Source organism: Xylocopa sonorina, chromosome 13, assembly GCF_050948175.1.
Source record: "Xylocopa sonorina isolate GNS202 chromosome 13, iyXylSono1_principal, whole genome shotgun sequence".
NCBI lineage: Eukaryota > Metazoa > Arthropoda > Insecta > Hymenoptera > Apidae > Xylocopa > Xylocopa sonorina.
In genome coordinates, this window is record NC_135205.1 from 5834213 (window position 1) to 5855251 (window position 21039).

Consider the following 21039-nt stretch of genomic DNA (forward strand, 5'->3'; position numbering starts at 1 on the left):
GTTCGTTCTATTTCCGGTGGAAATGGAACCTCTTCGCCCGGTTCGATAAAATAAGGGAGTTCTAACCGTTCCACCGTAGATGTCGACGAACTACGACCAAGTGTCGGACGATTACTTATGCTCCTCAATTTATTAGCCACTGTCCAAACTTTTCGCTTGCGAGGATAAACGAACGTTGGAACTCTGGGAAACATTCTGTAGACAACAGACTTTTGGGCGGTCCATTTATCGCTGCGTAATTCGAAAGATAATCAAATCGTAAACTCTGCCATTATAACAATGACATATATACAAATAATAAGACTAACCACAATTCAAATTTCTCTCCACAACATACGAAATGCTTTTACGTTCACTTACAAAACTCAAACGCCTACGATTCCTGCCGATTCCATACTGAAAGTGCGCGCAATCACGAGTTTTCGTCAGCAACGCGAGAGACGAGGCGCGCGTAATTACAACCCTCGCGAGTGGCTCGTTCTGGGCGTCGAAGTTTGCGTTTCACATCGCCGTCGTTTACACTGCACTCGATGCCACTTACTCGGTGCCGTTTACAGGTCGAAGGCGACGTCGTTCCGCCGTTGAACGCCGCCCCCGCGAGGGCGGCGTCGGGGCGAGCGGCGCGCGATGGGCGCTGGAATTACGAGCCGGTGTGTCCACCCTTTCCCTGCCTCGCGTCGCCCAAACGAAATACGATGCCGTAAATTCGAGCTTTACGATCCTCGACGCGACGATTCGTGACCGTCCGCGCGGGACATCGGCGTCGAGCCGAACAGGGCCAGGGTACGAGCGCGCGGGGACCGCTTCCAGTCGATTATTTAACGCGACGTCTGGTCGCGCACCCGGTGAAACTCGACACGAGACGACGACGACGACGACGAGACTGGGCCGCGAAAATGCGCGCGAATGATTAAACGCGGAAAGTTAGCCGGTTCCTCGGGTGTGACGAGCGTTTTTATTTTCACCGGGTCCGGTGGAAGCGAGTTCGCTCGAGTTTCACGACTTCTGGGATACGTTCTTGGTTTTATCGACTGGTGACTCAACAGTGGTAGCTTTGGTAGCTATTAGAGAGTAAATTTTCGATTGAATCGTTTCGTTTAATTTTAATTTCGTTTCTCTTTAATTTAGTTATTCGCGTTTCTTTATGATTATACTGTCCTTTACAATAAGTTACAAGGATTTGTCAATTTTGTATTTTGAGAGAAAAGATCAATCACTATTCTTTTCTTACACTACTGAAAAGATCATCGTGTTTCATAATTGCAATAAGTAAAACTGATGGATCTATTTTCTCTCTGCTCCATTTGGCACGTGTTAACTGCTGCACCGTGTACGAGGAAAGAAAAGACAACAGAGGTTCTTACGGTTAAGACTCGCACGAGTGTAAACTGGAAACGCAAGAGAACGAGAAACGCGAGTCGATCGGCTGGCTTCGAGTCAAAGGAAGAGGCGCACGCGAGCGCTGGTTGACTTTTAAACGGCACTTTTTTTTAGCTCGCATCGACAAAACGCACTTAACAGGTGCGTCGCGTCTTTGCAGCCGCCACCCGACACTTTTCACCCCTTTTAACCCTCGCTCAAACGCGGAAGACGAGCCGGTGGCGTTAATTTTCAAACGTTCGCTGCGCTTTTCATCTCGCTCGAGTGGAAGTCAGCAGCGATAATTATTATTCATTGTTTTTACGAGGTTTAAAAGCCAGCTGTTGATGACTTGACGAGCGCCAATAATTCATAATGATATCGCAAGTTCCACGAGCGTTCGAAATTAAACTTATTGTCAGCATAAACAGCCAACTAATTCCACATCCGTGCAATTTCCGCTGGCGAACCCTCACCCCCCGCTACGTCTGTTTATCGTTAAATCAAAGTGCCGTTAACGAACCTTTCACGCTGAGCTCGCCGTTTTTTCTTTCTCCAGCAAACGAGCAACTACACGGTGCTCGTTCGCGTGGGTTAAACGATTTCGCGCGAAAATCAATTACCGCTTTTATCTGCTCGGATTCTTTTGCTTCGCGAAATTAACGAGGGATATTACATTGTTTCTGTTACTGAAACGAGTATATTTTTACAATCCTGTAGAAATATATGCGAGGAGAATTTTTCCAATGCATATACGTGGATTCAAAGTAGCAACGTCGACGAAATCGCGTACGAAGTTAATTAGAGACACGGAGTTAATTTACACAGAGAAATTAGCGTTCTTGGCATGTGTTTTAGGTAAGAGATCGGTGACACATGACAAGTTTTTCTCTCAAACAACTCATCGGCGGCAACGCAAACTCAAAAGCAGTTTTAACTCGCAGCAACCGTCGGAACGGAAGTTTACGCAACGATGATTAGTTCGAAGGGAGAAAAATCACCGCGAGACCGTTACGTCCCGTCCTTAACAACATTTCTCCGCAACTTCCACGGACGGAAATGCCCGTGCAACACCCTGGTCCGCGTAAATCCAGTTACAGAACTCGCCCGGCGAATGAAACAATTTTCCACTGTACGCGACACGCCGACTAATTTCCATCAAGCGCAGGCAAATGCGTTTGTCAATCACGCTACGTACGTTTACCCCTTTGCCCTTCCACCTCCATTTCCTTCTCACAATTACGACGTGATTCCATGTAACGCTACATTTTTCTATCGATTTTATTACATACCCTGCAGACCATATCACGCAGCGATTTATGAGTGTCGCGAGAATGTTCGACAAACTTGTCGAGAATATTAAAAGCAACGATAACTCTGTAGCTTGTATGAGCGACAGAAACAAGAGTATGTAGTCTCGTGTAAACTCAAAATTCCTTCGAGAAGTATTTTCGAAAAATTACGAGGATGTCGTATACGAAAGTCATCAGACAATTCTATTATCGAGGCGAGAACTGCAGTTAACGTGGAAGGTAAGACTGGTGGTGGGATAAGGGAGGTTTCTTAATCTAACTTACCCCCAGCGGTGTTACGAACTTGTCCGATTCGAGCGTGTTTTATTAAGAATCCTCATTACGCCCCGACGCAGCAGCCGAGAAGATTAGCCTGGGTAACGGGTAATTCGCGAGTTCGGAAGTCCGTCTTCCGAACTTCTTTTCCACTGGAATTGTTACTGAGCTCATCCGAATGTTACACGGTAGTTGCTGCTTAGAGCTTCGCTCTATCCACCTGTACACGGTGGGAAGAAACGAAGAAACTTGGCGTTCTCCTTGTTGGTGACGTACAAGCTAACTCGGTGCGATGCAGTTTTAGTATTAATTCGTTGGCAATAATAATTAATCCAGGCACGAGAATTACGATATCAACGTAGTCGTTGCCTCGACTGCTCGCTAATTTCGATTAATCGTCAAAAGGGTCGACTCTGTTCGAGTTTGTTTCGCACCAGTTGCTCGATTGCTCGAAACGTTCCTTGGCGTGGAAAAATAGAACGATTTAAGCTGCGAAGGAAGCCGCTAATTAATGCGATGCCACGAGCTGGGTATTACCGGAGGATTTGTAGGAAAAATCCGCTCGAGAGGGAAGGTGGCGGTGGTTGGCCTCAAAAATCACGCGACAACTTGGCTATTGACCGAATTCGGTTAGCGGAACCCGTGGACCAGCTAGAGTTGTCGTCTGTTCGGACTAGACGGCGGAGCTAATTCGGTTCCCATCGAAAATAGAGAGACGCGCACTGGGCTTGTTGGTTAAACGTGTTGAAACGACGTTGGTTAGTTACCCGCTAACTTTGGATAATGTTCGAGACTGCTCGATGCGAGTTAAAAGTTCATTCCTTCAAGAATATTCGTCTCGATGTTCGTTTTTAATCGCTGACTGCTGGAGCGAAATTAGAAACGCGCTTCGATGTAATTGAAGCACTGCTGGAGACTTAAAATTTCCAGGGAGCATCCTTCAAAATAGAATTCCCCGCGCAAGACTCTGACGAATGATTATTTTCATAACTTCAATAATGCATCGACGATATTTTCCCCGAGCGTAGCAATATCGAATGCTTTCAGAGAATAATTCAATACTCCGCTAGGTACCGCCATGAACTCGATACCAGAATCCAAGTTCGACTCGTGATCGAAACTCGCGACGTTCGCCAACGCGCGACTAATGCCGCAGCAAACAACCGCTGCTACCGTGGACGTGACGCGAAACGACCCCCTCGCGATCGTATCTTTCACCCAAATCGTAGGAAACCTCTCGATTACCGTATTAGACAGCGTTCAGAGAGAAGAATAACTAACGATAAGCATATTTCGAATCGATTGCCGGGTCTTTCCACCCCCCGTTCAAAGGAATAGACAAAACGACGCGTGAAATTGCCGGGGGTGCCTCCGCCACGTTTCCACCCCCGTTGTATTTCAGTTCTCCAAGAGTCAAAGCGATTCGTAAGGATAGAACGGATATCGTTACGTCGTTGGACATTTGTTCCTCGCGAGGAATACACGTATATACCCTGGGACGTTGCTTATGCGCGTCTCGTCGTTTTCTGGTCGTAAAGAAACGTGATAATGGGGGTGGCTCGGTTGGCCGCTAATGCGTTCACTGGTTCAGCCGCGCGGGAGCAGAAAACCGGTAATTCGACGTCGAAATAGATCAAAGAACGTGGTAAATGGGCTCTAGATTGTATTGATAAGAAAAGAAAGGAGCCACGTATGATAAATGAGAGCGATCCGCGTGTGTGGAGCCGTTGTACGTGTGCAGTATCCGATGTGTGCGTATCCGATACCACTTTATCGATTATTGCGAGCTGGTTTAAAATTAGAATCCCATCCAGGAGCTGGTGACAGCAACAGTTCCGTTTTATTGGCTGGTAATTCACACTCGTCATGTACTCGAAGATGGCTAAGCACACTCGAGAACAACGTTACGTCGCGGTTCTAATGATGTAACACCATAGCAGCATCGGCAGACAAAGCGAGGTTCGCGCGGCTGTAGTCAGAGTTCGAAAGCTCGGTTATTACACTCGCGAGATTAGAAGATTCCGGAGATTAGCGGCACCATCGCCCCGTTCCGTTTCGTACGCGTCGTACTCGGGTTATAGCGGGATCACAGCCATCGTATCGTCGTTCCACGAAATCAGATTAACTCTCGGGACTTCGTAGCAAACTACGATTAATTGACGCGCGGCGGTTAGGGGTTGAAATTCTGGTCGCTGTCGTTGTCGTTGTTCATCGCAGTCTTCTGATGACACGTACACATGAAATCTTGAAATCGTCTCGTGCAGGATAGAAATTAGTCTGTACTATCGTTCATAAATATGTCATTCGTATTTACTATTTATATAGACATATGCGAGATGAATATGGAGGGTGTCTTCGATTACTTTACGAAAGTATTATACAGCGTTCATTAAGGTAGATTAAATTAGGTATGAATTACAGGTGCTCTTCGATTTAAAGACACAACAGTGACCGTGGAAGGTAATGAAAAAACTTGGCTGATCGAATCGATGCAATATGAATACCGTGAACCACGGGGTAGTTTGAAAGCTGCTTTCTTTCCTCTCGAGGAACTCCCAACTCTGGGAATTCGAAGGAAATCGATCGATTCCTTTTGAACAAAGTTACGTCCCGCTTTAACTACTTAGCGATATTTTAATGTTTCTTTGAGCACTGTCGGTACACTTAATTGCAACATTTTCTTCAAGGAGAGAGAGTAAGGGTGACGGAAGATCGATGGTTGGAACACGAAGAGGGTAGTTCGTCGTTGGTTAAAAATCTCTGCCACGATTCCTTTCTAATTATTTAAGGGAATTTAAACTGATTGCTGATAAAAATACGCGTGACATCGATAAGAGAAATTATTGAAGCCCGTGCAAGCTTCTGGGACTGTTTAAACAGTTCTGAGGACGAGGAAAGTGTATCGAATATAAAAGTTAGACGTTGGTGAATGCGAAATCAGTGGCCACGCGATCACAGGTGAATTAATGTTAATCAAGCGTCGTTGCCTTCGAAATACGGCGCGTCTGAATAATTTAAGCGACGAGCAGGGCCCCTCCATCGTGGACCGAGCGAGTTTTAAGACGCCTCCTCGAGGCCACTCGAATTACTCGGACCCTCTCCCCGTCCAGATTTCCATTTAATCTCGAGTCTAATCTTCAGATTCCTTCGTTAAATTTCAATTAAACGGAAATACGCGAAAGGAAGGGATTTATCGTCGCAGTTAAATATCAATTAGACAATTTGTTGGGGTTAATTAGAATAGCGAGGCAACGGGTATCGATGCAGTTTGTTTTGGGAAGCTCCTCGACGATGGTTTGCATCCTCCACTGCGAGGTAACGATCGTAGCAACTTTGTCCGGCTTATCATTGTCGGCCCTACGGTATGGCTGCTTTGATGCGGGTTTTTACTACTGGCGAGACCAGTAGCAGAGCGCTGCGTTAGTCAGCCATTAATAGTTACAGATAAGTTTAGTCAAACGCAGCGTTCCCGCCGATCAATCGTGAAAGTTTCTTTGGGTTGCGGCTTCCAAAGCGGGTAAATGCGTAATTTAAATGTCTGTATAGCATACAGGGTGTTCCATAGACGATCGTATACATATATTATTACCACTTTTAGAAATGTGAAAATGATCAAAAGAGAAACTACTATGGATCGAAAGTGGTGCAAAGTACGTATATCTGGTGTAATATGAAATAAATGAGAGTCTTTAGCTAACAATTCTCGTGGACATTTCACTCACCGTGAAATACAATTGAAGACACAAATACCTGAAAGTGTTATCTAACAAAGTATTCGTTACTGGGGGAACTAATTTATAACATTTAATTAGAACTTCCCATCGTATTCCATGTTTTGTATCTAACAAGCTAGTCGCAAAAAAAGTCCCAATTAAATGTTTTTAAATCACGTTTATCCGTGACAAACATTGTATACGTAACCCTTTTACGTAGCTTGCGTTCTCGATTAATAAATATAATAGAATCCTCGTGTCCTCGTTATGCCAACGTTAAAGACAGCTGAATCCAAGCAATCGTAACAAAATTCGATTTTAAAAATGAACTCGCTGTATTTATACACGCGTGACAGCGCGATCGTGTGTCGATAAGTGGTAATAAAGTCGCTGGGAAAATATAATGCGACGAAATAAGGTGGGGAGGGAAGCTTTCGAAACGTTTCCGTGAGAACAGCCCCCGAACAGCCGATATCGGCAAGGACAATAAAGGCGCGGAGCGTTCAACCGAAGAGGGTAGAAATTGTTATTCAACAGGACGAAAATATCCGTAAGAGACTCTCGAACGAGCATCGATATCGTCGGATACAGCATAAAGTACATCCATCTCGGTGGGAGTGACGATCAGGGATGCGCATATACCGCTCTGCTCAACGTCGCGATGTAAAATTGGCCGGGTAATACGAGAATCGTATTTCCTCGCAAAATATGCTCGCATCTATATAACGTCTGGGGAATTTATGTACTGGCGTAGTCCTTGGTATAAAAGTGAACTCGAGGACGTATAGCTGTATAAAAGGATCTAATATATTATATATATATATATCTCACACTTTCTCGTGACACCTTCGAATTAATAAATCACTGAAGTTCTCTCGTGATTCAAGACGGATCAAGGACCAAGGTGCGGTTCGTCCAAGGTCGGTCACGCTATTTAATCGAGAAGCTAAATGGTTACGCGGACGAGCGGTTCCACGGTAAATGGTCAGCACGCAGGGAATCAATTGCCTGGTTCCCGTGATCCCTAGACCAGTATCCACTCGATTATTACTTGTTGACACAGCTACCATCCATTGTTTACGCCACAGCCACTGGCAGCGGCCAGCTACTCGATCAACTCGCGAAAGTGTTGCGGGTAATCGGATGATTGAACTGTTTCGAGATCAGACACTGTGTTCCGTTCGATACGTTAAGGAAACGGTCTACTTTTCGCGATATACGTACACCTGATACAATACGTATGATAAAAAAAAGGAACAAAATCTGATAACTGATGCGTTAACTTTCATATTTGCAAGGGGCCATTTCTAAATATCCGAATAAACCAAGTTCACCACGCCAATGATTACCATTTAAAGCAATCTTGAACGCGTTCACGAGGACGCGTCATCCGCGTACCAACACAATCTATTTCCTGCTAGCGATGACCATATTTCGAAGGACGAGAGAGCGTTCAGCTCCTGGCAGCTCCTGCGTGACACTCGACGATAGCGTATCGACGGATAACGCGTTAAACAACGGAATTTCGGACATACATATGCATCGACCGCAATCTGACGTCACCGTTCGGTCCACGGCGAGAAAACGCAGCGTGCAGGGACGCGCGATGTAGGTCGAGTGGCGTCGTCGAAGCCAGTCTTCGAGGAACGACCCTGTCGTCTTCGAAACGGCAAAACACAATACCCGATAGAGAGAGGGTTGCCCGCGGTGCGGTGTCGTTGTCACTGGGAAGGTGCATTAAACAGGAAGATCCTCGACGTCGAGGGACGAGGAGTGACGAGGCACGTTGTCGAGCGTTCCTCCGCGCGATGATATAGCACGCCAGCGTGCACACGCGTTACGCGGATACCAGTCGTCGGGTAACTAGAGTGCGGGAATAATGGATAGGGACGAGGGCACCGTGAACGCGACCTGGGCGATACTTTCGAGTGGCAATCGAGGGTGGAAATTCCTTTGACGCTGCGTCACCATCGAAACACGTTGTTATCGTGTATACCTTGCGTTAACAAGCATCAATGTCAGGAAACTCGAATGATATCCTTTGCGCCAAAAGGAGAACGTACATTCAAAGAAAAGAAAAATTATTATCGCTTCTCTATGTATTCAAAGTATTATACGTTCTTCTGGAGGAATTTAAATAACGAAAGTACCTCGAAACAGTGGAATCGAAATTGATGAGCCAATTTACACGTAGAAATGGAAAAGTCGTAAAGGGTAGCGGGGCGACGATCGAGAATGGATCCGCTGCTGGCGTGGCTCGTGGCAAGGATTCGCCCTTACGGAAAGGGAGAGGGATGGCCGCTAATTTCGCAAAGCCGCGCCGCTGGAGCACGGCCAGTGGCCCCCGGCACCCGGTGTTAAATTAAGAATGGTAATAATGTTGCCGTGGTAATAATTTAGGCCGGCTGCTTTTACATCCGGCGCCGGTTAACTGCACCGCAGGCTTTTAGCCGGACCGCCCTCACCCCTGCGCGTTCCTTACGTACGCTCGACCAAGTAAAAAACGGGGTTTTATGAAAATTGCCAGCGAACGGTTAAATATTCAGCCGGGAAACGGCGTTACGCGAACTTCGCCCCGCTTCTGTCCGCGAGGAACGCCGTCGCAATCCTCTCGAGTGTTCGTTGCATTCGATGTGCCGTGGCGACAGCTCGAAGGATGTTGAAGCTAGCAACGAGGTATGGCGAGCTTGTGTTCGAACGTTGAATGGAGAAACTGGGTTTCTTCTAATCGTTACGATTATAGAGAGCGATGTAGGAGGAATTTTGTTGTAACTATAAGATAAATTATTAATGATATTAATATTTTAATGTAGTGGCGCGAGCAACAGTTGCGATGGATCTTCTGTTACTCGATGGATTCCGTGTTACTTGATAGTCTTCTTAAATAAAGACACGAGTGGAAATGGTTGAAAGAGGATCGTTTCTACGTTTCATAAATATCCGCGATTTTCACTTGGTTATCTCATGTTTGTATGCTCGTTTTAAACGAGTACGTACGAGTACGCGTGTATTCCCGCTGAAGTTTCGCTTCACCCTGTCTCTGGGCGTGTGGAAGAGCTCTCAACATTTACCTTGGTCCGCTCTTCCCAGTGAATTTGCATTAAGTGTACGGAAAAGCGGTGTAGTCGGTTAGCGTTGCGCGTCGCGGGCGTGAATTCTTCTCCGGCACCTATGACAAACATCCTGGCGCGGCTGTATCAATTTCGTTCGCCGTCGCGAGATTCAATTTATCGGGAATTCGACGCGCAATGCCGCGCCTAATTCCTCGAACAATTCGAACGGTTGAAATTTATCGGGCGACGGGGAAGAGTAAAATTCGATCGACGCTCCGTGGACAGATTTCGAAACGATCCGACCAAGCCCATACCAGCGGGTAATTCGACGACGAGGAAATGGATTCACGAGTCGTTCGCGCGAAAAGTAGAGATTTCCGCGAATCGTTCACGTCCGCGACGACACGTAACCGACCGCATTTCCATAATTTTCCAAGGTGCTTCCACAGAAAAAAAAAAAAAAAAAAAAAAAAAAAAACGGAGAATGGCGCGTGAGAGCGGCATGAATGATAACTTCGAGAGCTAGAAATGATTCTGGCTGCGCGAGAAAGGATTCTCGATCGTCCAATGCGAATGACGTAAGCTCGTATCGAAGCTAAAAAAAAGAGAAAAATCCTCGATGCCAATTTCATTTAATTGCACTTGTCATTCCCATTAGACTTCCAAGATCAATTACGAGAACGAAATCGTATATGCGTAACCAAAGAGTAACTCTAGCACCTCAAAAATGAAATCTGCAGTCGATCGACACCCTTCGATCCCCTAAAAAGATGAGAAAGGGCGTAAAGGGCTCTATTTTATTCCCCGAGAACTTGACGAGATAAGCGGGATGAACTTTACGAGGGTTCCGGTGCATTTTATATTTCGCACCGTAGCACGAGGGGGCTCCGCGCGATTTTACAGCGAAGTAGTACTCGTCTGCTCGCGTTTATTAAATTTCCGCGGGATTGAGAAATATGCCCGGGCATAAATATCAAACTAACGCCGACGGGGGACGGGCCGTTCGTTCCGATTAATATCCCCGGGATCAATGTTGGGCCGCGCGAAACACTCTCGCCGGCTGAATATGTTTTTTTCTTTCTTTCTTTTTTTTTTACGCTGAGATTAACGACGATGGGATCCGCGGCGCGGATGCGACGAACATGCCGCCCCCGGGGGTAATTCGGCGCGCTCCATTTGCAAAATCTTCCGCAATTAACGTCGCCCGGAGGATCGAGCGCGAATCCCGCTCGACTGTAAAACTTACGAGCCGGAAGAATCTCGAACGCTGCGCGATCGTTCCCACGTTGCCCCGTGTCGGGGCTTAAACCGTGATTTCTGACCTGTTGAGGGTGGTCTTCGCGGTGAACCCCGAAGGTACACGCGTGGTTGTTGGAATTTTCGTTTAATTGCTGTACCAAACGATTTATTATGTAAGAATACGAATTTTATAGGTGGAAGAAGACGTTTCTATGTTATCTGGGATGATTACAATAATTCTGGTAATTTTAAATACCACTGTACAAAATTTGCATTCGAATTGAAATGTATTTGAGTCAGAATGTAATAAATAGCAGAGGAAGAGCTATCTCCGTTTCCACGATCAAGCTGAAAGGAAGAAAGCAAATGTACCCAATTGTTATCACGATGTACGGCTCGCGAGATTGCGGTTTATCGGTGAAAAATGTGCTGTGTTCCCATGGCAATTAGCCGGGTGCTCACCATCACGGTCATCTCGAAAGTTTAACTTCGAGTTTGTTCGCGGCTCGCGTTTAAGAGCCTCGTAAATCCCCGCCGCGGCTTATCGAGAGCTGTACATTTCCCGCGTCCATTAAGTAACAGCCCCTTCTCCCTTTCGTTCGTCGCGTACAATAAAAATCGACGCTGGAGATCCATTACTTCTCATCGCGTCAAACCAGCGACCGGTTTGCGTATCGCGAGGGCTGATTCGAGCATCGAAATTGTACGTTATCGGTAGAGAGCGCAGTAAAAGGGAGCATTCCGTGGATCGAGCAGCGATCGCAGTGCCGGACAACAGCGACCAGCTGTTATACTTTTCTTCTTTCACCCCCCTGTCTATTTGTTTTCTTCACTTTTCCACTTTTTACCTCCCCGTGCTTTCTTTAACCCGGCTATTTCTCTTCCTTTATTTCTTTATTCCTCTCGTTTCTCTCTTGACCTTTCTCTTCCGTCTACGTCCTCGCGTTTCTTTTTGTCCGCCTTTCGCTTTATCTTTACTTTGTCTTTTATGCGCGAGGTAGTTCCCGGTTCGGACGAATGAAACTCCAGTGCGTTGTAAAAAGTGAAATTTGGAACAAAAGTTGTAATTATTCCGGGAATGCTTTCTGAGACAGTAGCAGGCCAGTTGGTCGTTCGTACACACAGATATACAACTGCATTTTTTTTTTATATGGAAACGAGTACAGAGGCCTTAGTTTGTCGAGTACCTGTCGATACTGAAGACGATAACGAGAACGATAATAAAGGACACGTTTATTTGCGTTAGTGAATCAATGGAGAAGAATGCTTCTGCGATACTGTGAATCGATATTACGTGGATTCGAAAAATCGATGGACGAACGTCAACGGAATTGCTTCATTGCTTTTCTGAAAGATCCCATTATTTCCCATAAAGCTTTCAAACTGACCCAAGGTGATAAACAGCTCATACAATTTTCGTTCTTTTTAACCGACGTGGCATTAAATGAAGCGAAATGGCGGTCGCAAACGCGGCAGCGATTAACGGGGGTGGGTATAATGGCAGCGGGACCGCGGGCACGGCAAAACCGTGAACGAGGGGTGCGCGTGCACGATTTTCCTTTGATCGCAGGTTTAAGTGACACCCCGCGTTGAATCGACGCGCGATACGCTGTGAAACGACCATTCATACGGCTAATGATGGACTGCTGCTTGAACGGCACGCGGAGTGCCGCGGGCTAAATCCCAGCATCGCGATAAACGCGGCGCGTGATCGTTTCATCGAAAAACTGATTCGTCGCGTCCAGTTAACCTGGGGAGTGCCTGTCAGCGATCGCTCTTTTAATCGCGCCCGTGCAACATTCATCCGCCAGAACACCTGCGATTCGTCCATTAAAAGCGGGAATCAAAGGATAACATTTCACGCTGATCAACGAGCGCGACGCGGTGAACCGTCGAGCGGTGAACTTGACGCGTTTCGCGAAAGTTGGGACAATTCTTCGTTCTCGAGGCGTGAATCGATCACAACGATGGCTATAATTTGAATAATTACACGTCGAAACGATCCCTCGCGGTCGAACGCGGGGGTAATCGAACTCCTTTCAATCGAAGCGCGCGTTCAGACCTGGGAAACCGATGCTCTCACGTTACTGCTTTTTCATCGAACGCGAGAATGGTCGACGTCGATTAATTGGCTTCCAAGTTTTACACACGTGACGCGTCACGCGACTTCGCTGCTGGGACACGTCGAACCATCGGCAGTTTTCAAAAGACTGACCGATGGGCATGGTAAAAACCGTAATTGGCCATTTCTTCGAGGGCGAGCGACACCGTATGTTCTTTACAAATTGACTGTGAAGGTTAATAAATGTCTGACACCGGTTATTTATCTTTGAACTGGTTTCAAAGAGCCTGGGAAACGATCTGTATCTCTTGCGTTCGAGTGGAGAGTGTAGTATCGACTTGTACTACTTGTTCGACTTCATCTTGGGACATATTCACCCAATAACTCAAGTATATACAGAAATCTACATATTCGCGCCCTTAAACCCAAGGGGCGAGTCCTTCGTCAACTTCTGTTCCTTATCCAACCGCTGTCATCCAAAATTCCACTCATAAATCACGGCTAACAACATTCGTGACTGCGATGGCGACTGCGACTCGCAGCGACCAGTCATCATTGCGCCATGCAAAAATTCGCTTTTAATTCCTCCCTTTGATCGTAGTGAAAAATAAAATTGAGAAAGAAAAAACGAAACCAGTATTATTCGCAAGAGTCAATCGTTGATCCTCGCAGTATCACGCGAGATATCTAATAACGATCTCCGTTCGAAACCTCCTGTAACGGGGTTCAACGAGCATCCGTAATTCGATTATCAAAGTGGGCGATGGTATTTCCAACGCGATGACTACCTATATCACGAATCGGTCGAACGATACCGCGAACATTCGCGAAAGAACCGTGCAACGACCGTACGAGCCGTGTTACTTGGATAACACGGTGATAAGGTTGCGTTTCTACGTGGCGCAGACATCCTGGGGAACGAAACGAAAACATGCTGATGTCGCAGCGCGGCAGCTACCAGTTGAAACGTGTCGCGGACAACTCCGTCGGCTTTCCGCGGCAGAGCATCCAGGTTAATCGTTGCACGGTTACTTTTTCTGTCGTTTCTTTGCGGGAAACGGAGGCAACAGTTTTATCATTCCAGAAAAGTGATATATTTCACGTTTCTTTTTCTTTTCTTTTTTCTTTTGATATTGTTAGCTTGCAGAATTATGCTATTCTATCTTGTATAAACGTTGCGAGGATGTTTGGAGGTACCACATGTGCAGATGCGTAGAATCAGTAGTTTCTTACAGAGGGTAGCATCTGCGAATTAGTATCATACACGGTCACGAACTACGAAAGCCAGTTTTTGCGAATTCGAAAGTTAAATTGCAAATAAAATGTCACGAGCGAAATTGTGCACGCTGCTTTTAATAATCCGAACGATTTCGCGTAGTAAATTTTCCAGGGACACCACTGAATAATGCATGTAATTTTGCAATACCCACTGTCGTAGTGAAAGGATTAAATTATTCGTCCCGGAATCAGCCCATAAAACCACTCAATCTGTTCCACGTCATATTTCCTCCTCGAGTTGAAATTAATTTCAAACACCGCGAACGGAATTTCCCCATAAAACGACCATCCACCAAGTTCTTACATTAACCCCCGCGAACTCACCCCTCTAAGTTATCAGGTCAACGTCTTTCAACCTTGGCCTGGATAACGGGAGGCTTAGCGTCGAACGCGACGTGTCGAAGGTCGAGAATCTCGAGTAACGAAGAAACGTGTAATTCGTCAAAGCGACGAATAAGGTGCCTGAACTCTTTTACTTACGCCACGCAGCCCTCTCACCCCTTCGAACTGTCGCGCGCGGCGTGAACGCGCCCCTAAACAAACACCCGTCGCCCATTAGTCGAGCGGAGTGGCGCGTTGAAACGATCGAATCTGACGAACTTTCGGAGGGATGAATTTGACGAAGGTTCAACGCGGTTAGTGAGTCGTTTGTCTCGACGTTGACGAGCCGATCGTGAGTAAATATGGTCGTCAGGGTGTCAGGCGATTAAGGCTGACGTGGATCTTCTTACTCTACGCTATTTTCCGGGTTGCTGGGTGATTAATAATTGGACACACGTTTTACGATGTAGATACGAGGGTAATAACAGACGACGTGCTTTAAAATCCTCTCTAATTACTATTTAATTAAAATAGTCTTTTCAGTTGTCGAAGAAGTCTAACTTACTCTTCTTAAATACTTTCTATACAGTTTTCATGAATTTTAAATTGACTTACTACACAACGTAACACTTGAGTAAAATATTTTAAACCCCTCTGCGATAGAAATAAGAATTTGTCAGCGGGGGATTAAAAATGAACCAAAAGAGGTACCATTTCCGTTGAACTTGAACCAGCAGCAGGGTGCGGATCGCGTACATAATCGCGCAGCAGGTCGCGCGGAAACAATGGCTCGTCTAAACGCGGCTTAACACGCCGTTCCCAGGCTCTCGCGTCTTTCGATAATCCGGACCACCCTGCTGCGAGATATCACCGCAAATATTGGCGATACCCGGTTAAGCACGGCCATTACTTTCGAATAATAACGCGGCGGTGCTTGGCTCGCCTCGCGGAGCGCCGTCTCGTACTTAAATCTCGCCTGTTTGCGGTAGTTTCGCGTGAATGGCCGGTTCCTTTACGGGGCGTGTAATAAATAGCGTGCGACCCCGGCGCCTCGAACAATAATATCCTTCGAGAGGATATCGGCAACTGTTAACGCGTTCCGTTCGTCGATCCCGCGACGAAGAGGGCGCCTTTGCTCGCGCGCGCACCCGTTGCTCGAGACGAAGCGGGGCGGAAAAACTTCCCTCTTGGTGACTTAGGTGAACACCGCTCCCATAACTTTGTCGCGCGACAAGGGAAACGCAATTCGTAGGTGTACTACGTCGCGAAGTTTCGTGGCCTCGCAATTTCACGCGCCTCTATTTTTTGCGCCCCACCCTCTGGCGAGGGGCATTAAATCTTCGTGGTGCACGCGTACCAAGGGTGCGCGGCGCCCAACCGTTCCCAGCCTCCTTCCTCGACTATCCCCAGCAACATTGTTCGCCGCGACCCGATCAGACTTACGTTCTCCAAGCAATTTCCCGCGACACGTTACCGAGTTACGAACCATTCGAAACTAGTCTCGAAGACGTGCGCGGGGTTCTTTATCCTCTGATCATGAAATATTAACGACACTTGGATTCTCGCGTTTATCGACGAACAGTACGCGATACGTGGACGGTTTTATTATGCTTGCAGATATCGAATGCATCGAGTTTCTATCCGCGACGAACAGAGGAACAAGATTCGAGTTCTTCTCGTATTAAACGGAGAAGAAGCGCGCGGAGGGATGATACTTCCCACGTTCCCCTATCAGCTCCCAAGGGGATCGACGAAAATTTCGGAAACGCTCTGTATTATACTCCCATGTATCCTCGACGCCAAGAAGCGAACTGAATACCAACTAAGGCGAAGCCAATCGTCGAACGCTAGTCTTGTTTCCGGGTAAAAGCCAGCGAGGACCGACGCACGGTTTAATACGGACGCCCTGAGCCGAGTCAAAGCGGAAAGTTGTCTTTGAGCGGACGCGCAACCAACTGCGTCCACCTATCTCCACGTCGCGATGAATATGTAAAGCGCGGAGGTACTTCCGATAGATCGTTCGACGGCGATTAAAGTGGAAAACGCTGATCGATTCGCGGGATCTTAATTAACCCCGAACGACACGGAGCCTGCTCAAAGTGCAGGCGTGTACTTCTTTCTGAGCGACGACCTCGGTCGACTTGTTTATTCTGCTCGCCCCCGGTTGTTGAACTTTCGCAGTTAAATAACACTGTCGCTATACGAAACGATTGCACGCAATTCCACTTATTCTGGTATTTATGCACCGATCGATCGGATCTACGAGCAGTGAATTCGTTCGATAAAGGGGTGGAAATGTATCAACAGTGATGGAACGCGTGTGAACGAAAACAAAAATTCATACGTGCTTCGAGCAAACAGCAAGAGAGTTAATAACACACGAGTGTGATCGCAGAAGCTCGATATAGTTGGAGTAAAATGTAAGACACGATGAACGAGCTCCTCGTGCGAAAAGAAAACATTTTCGTAAGCGTCAGCGTGATGAATAAATATAAACGCGAGCGATTGGTTATCGATGTTTCCGCGAAAACTGGTAAAAAGTGAAAACGAACGAGCAACGAGTCGAGTGTTTCTATGCTTCCGGTGTCTGCACTTCCAGTGACCGTTCGAATTGGGTAAAAAAAAGAGATGAGATTGCGAGGCTCGTGTGTCAAAGTTGAATAAGTTTGCGCGACACCCAAGCGTCCAAGCGCGAAGGGGTTGCGTTTCCGTATTGTCGCGATCGCGTTACTCGAGGGTGGGCTCACCCTGCGCGAAATCACAAAAGGAATCCTTTTCCTCTCGACGAGCAATTTCAGATGACAACACCGGCTGTCGACTCGGCTAGCCAGGCAAATGAAGTCTTATACGGAAACGGGTAGATTATCGGGCGAAGCCGGCGGAATATCAATCGAGAAGCAACAATCGCCACCCTCTGTCCCCAGAAAAATCACATCCCCAAGCGTCAGCCTTCCTTTGATCCGATACTGTTAAAATATTCCTCGTCTCGAAAACTGGCTTTAAACGAATCCACGGGTTTTAACTATCGAACTACGCCACGTGTGAAATACAGAAACATGCGAAGAACGTATATTCGAGTGCTCGTATCGAGGAGTTGTTATCGAGCGTGAAAGGGAGATAACAATTAACATCGAGGCCACAGATTGTTGTAGTCGACGCAGAAGCTGAGTGATACACTGTTTATCTACTACGAGAGCGTGTTTACGCGACCCTCATTTTCCACGAAACGTGATTATCTGTGATTTCGTCGAATAACATCTTCCTACCGACTCACGGTCAAAACACCAAGTTTCTATTTATTATGCATGATCAGTCGACGTCGAGAAAACGAGAGGAGAACAAGTAATTTCGTAATTCCGTGTACTCACTGTCTTTGACACAGAAGGCGCCTATAATCCAGAGTGGGAAGAGCGGCACGATGAGCACGTTCCAGTGTCTCGTATTCGCGTTGCACCGTAGACTCCTCCCGACGTGCAGCCTCAGGTAAATCATGATCGTTCCACGTGAACTCTCCGCGGCTCGATCATAGCAACCGATTGTCCAGCAGCATCGTCCGCCAACTCCACAGACACCGTGTCCCTGACGACCTCACGGGATCCTCCTCCGCCTGGCTCGCCTTCTCACGTAGACTCTCTTCTTGTATCCTCGATCTGGCTGTTCCCCGCGCACTGTTCCCACATCTTATTCGCACGTCGCGAAAATCGAACCACCGATCGATGAACCGCTCTCGAGAACGCGACGTACGAAAACAGGCTCACTTCGAAATCACTCTCCCGTTTCGCAATCCGGTCAGACGCACCGTTTCGCGAACGACGGAACCCACGCAATCGACGGGAACACGCGACCTTACACTGTCGGGACGCTGAGCAAGAGTACGCGACCCCGCTCGCACGCGACTCCTTCGACGCGTACCACCGCCGGTCCTCAACTTCCTGTGCACCCTCGATCTCGCCTCGCTCCCTTTCCAGCTCCCTCGAGACTTTCAAACTTTCGCCCCGTACGCGGAATCGCGCCAGTTTCTCCCCAGTCGGCGACGTGACGCGTCGCACGCCATCGACGCGGTCCTCGAGAAACCTGCCCGTCGCGCGAACGATACGATTTCGAGGGTCGAACGGGAGCGACGTAATGCGCGCCACTCGCACTCGGCGAGATTTCGCTCTCCCACACACACTGTGTATCAGTAGAACCGGACCGTGCGATGCAGACCGCTACGCTGAGCCACCGCAGTTGACGTTAGCGTCGCCACTGTCGCTCCTGCTGCCACCACTACCTCCCCAGCTGCCCCCACCATCGCGGATATCCATCCCCACCGCGATTCTAACAGCCGCCACGGCAGTGACACTACCCCCTAGTACGACCACCCTCCGCAACGCAAACCAACCTGCCGACGTCGACGTCGTGGTTCGTCGCCGGCGTCGCCGTCGCCGTCGTCGTCGCCGTGCTCGTCCTCGACGTCGTTGCCGGAATCGCGGTGCGCTACGTCGATCGAAAAGAGCCTCCGCTCTACGCGCCCGCGCACACGCTTTACCTCGCATGCGTATTGAACGCACCGTTCCTGCCTCTTTCTCGTTTCCACGGCACCCTCGATACAGCCGTCTGCCTCGCACCCTCCGCTCGCTTCTATCGCCTCCGCTCAGCGCAGTGCCGCGTTCCGAACCCACGGAGGAGGATGGCCTCGCGAAAAGAACGGCCACCGTCGATGGAGACGAATCAGACGAATTTATGTTAATCTCGAAGCGCCCCGCGAATATGACCAGGCGAATTTTTAGGATTTTTATCATTTTCACCCCTTTCGTTTCTGTTACAGCTGGTCGCGCTTGGCGATCGACGGGGGATGTGGGACTGAGAGTTGCTGAGACACGCGGAAAAGATGAATTAAAGCATGGAAAGGAACATTCGTGGTTAGATTTGTACTGAAAGAAACATGATGCATAGAATAATTACTATTGATTCGTTCGATTCAGGTCGTGGTTCTATAATTCATGTACTTATAGCTACTTTTAATTTTAATGATATTCGTAATCGTAATTCGACCGGAATTATTGCCACGTACTCGATAATAGAGCTAATCGCGTGAATTTCTTGTCTCGTTTCCATTGGTCGTATTTCCTTGATCGATGTAGCCTACCACGGTCTCATCTTCCCATCGTTCTTCTTCGTTCCGCTTCTTTTTGTCGTTCTCCCCCCGACAATCGTTTCCTTTCCCTTGTTCCTACTCCCCTTCCTACCTTTGCCATCGACTAAATTCATTCGAGGTCCTGTCTGACGGGAAGAGTTCCAGCAACAAGGTCGCTGGGATCGTACTTGCAAGAATGCGAACGGTGAACGTAGGTGAGAAAAAAGGGAGGAAGCGTTTGGATGGCGATGGCGCGCTATAGTCGGAGGTGCAGCTTTCCAAAGGGAGACAGAATTCCTATTAATTCCAAATAAAGCGACATTCTCTGCTGTGACGTTTGAATGGAGGTGCGAATCGAACTGGTCAATTATACCAGGAATTGAATGCAAATTCCTCCATGTATCTCCACCCCCTTCACAGTCCTCCTACGTTTCCTTCCTTTTTTCTTAACGACTACGAACGTCCCCTTTCCGTCGTCGTCCAAGCGCACTTGTTTCCATTGCGCTGCACGGTACCACCCCTTGCTTCCTCCCTTCTCGTACCAGCCGAACCGTCCTTTCTTTTCCTTCATCATAAGCACAGGAACCTCGTTCTTTGTGTCGATGCTCCAGCTCGAATGCAAAAATTTCTAGAGCGACGAGAAGATATCGAGGAATCGTGAATGGGGGGTTGATAGAGGTCCTCCTCGTTTATATTAACGACGGATATAGCAACGGTGTCCGACTCCCGCGGCGTTTCGACCCGTTCGAACGGAGGCGCACTCGAGAGAGGGTGTTTAATTACAGAGAGAAACAAATTCACCTGTTTCCCTGTGATCTCGCCCTCCTTCGTTACCGGTCGCGCAGGCTTTCCGCTCGCAGGATGCCCACTTAAACGCTCGGCGCACGAGCTGCGTTTGATCAACGTCCAAGTGTCCGCATTATTGTACCAACGGAGTTTAAACGGGAAGTCAGTTTCTCTATAAAGCGGCTCTAGACGTGGCATCGCGCCCAAGAATTCGAGGTAACTTCGATTCAGAGGATTCACTTTGGGTTTCTGGATACCGCCTCTGAATGATACGAAGGGTTGGTTACGTGTACAAATAATTGAATCGATCTAAACAAGTACGCGCAAACATTTCACTCTACTTTCGTATGTTTTATTTTCATAAGACGATCATTCGTTCGAAGGAACGCTTAATCGTATTTTTGTCTGGAGCTTCGATCTCCCCTTTTCTCCAGTTCACCCTTTTCGTACGAAAATTAGCTCGCTTAATCCATTCGTTTCGCTTCATCCGGTTCTCCGTGACTACCCCTTCGCTTGGCTGTTCAACTTACCCCAGCAGAGATTC

The 21039-nt window shown here is 47.6% G+C and overlaps 1 protein-coding gene across 1 annotated transcript in view; it reads right to left on the reverse strand.

Moving 5' to 3' along the window:
• Window positions 1–18297, reverse strand: part of LOC143430329 (neural cell adhesion molecule 2) — a 190764-nt gene extending 172467 nt beyond the window's left edge. The window contains exon 1 of the mRNA XM_076906522.1: window positions 17962–18297. Coding sequence (XP_076762637.1) covers window positions 17962–18085 — 124 coding nt within the window. The 5' untranslated portion in view covers window positions 18086–18297. The remainder of the gene's footprint in view (window positions 1–17961) is intronic.
• Window positions 18298–21039: the final 2742 nt, after the last annotated feature.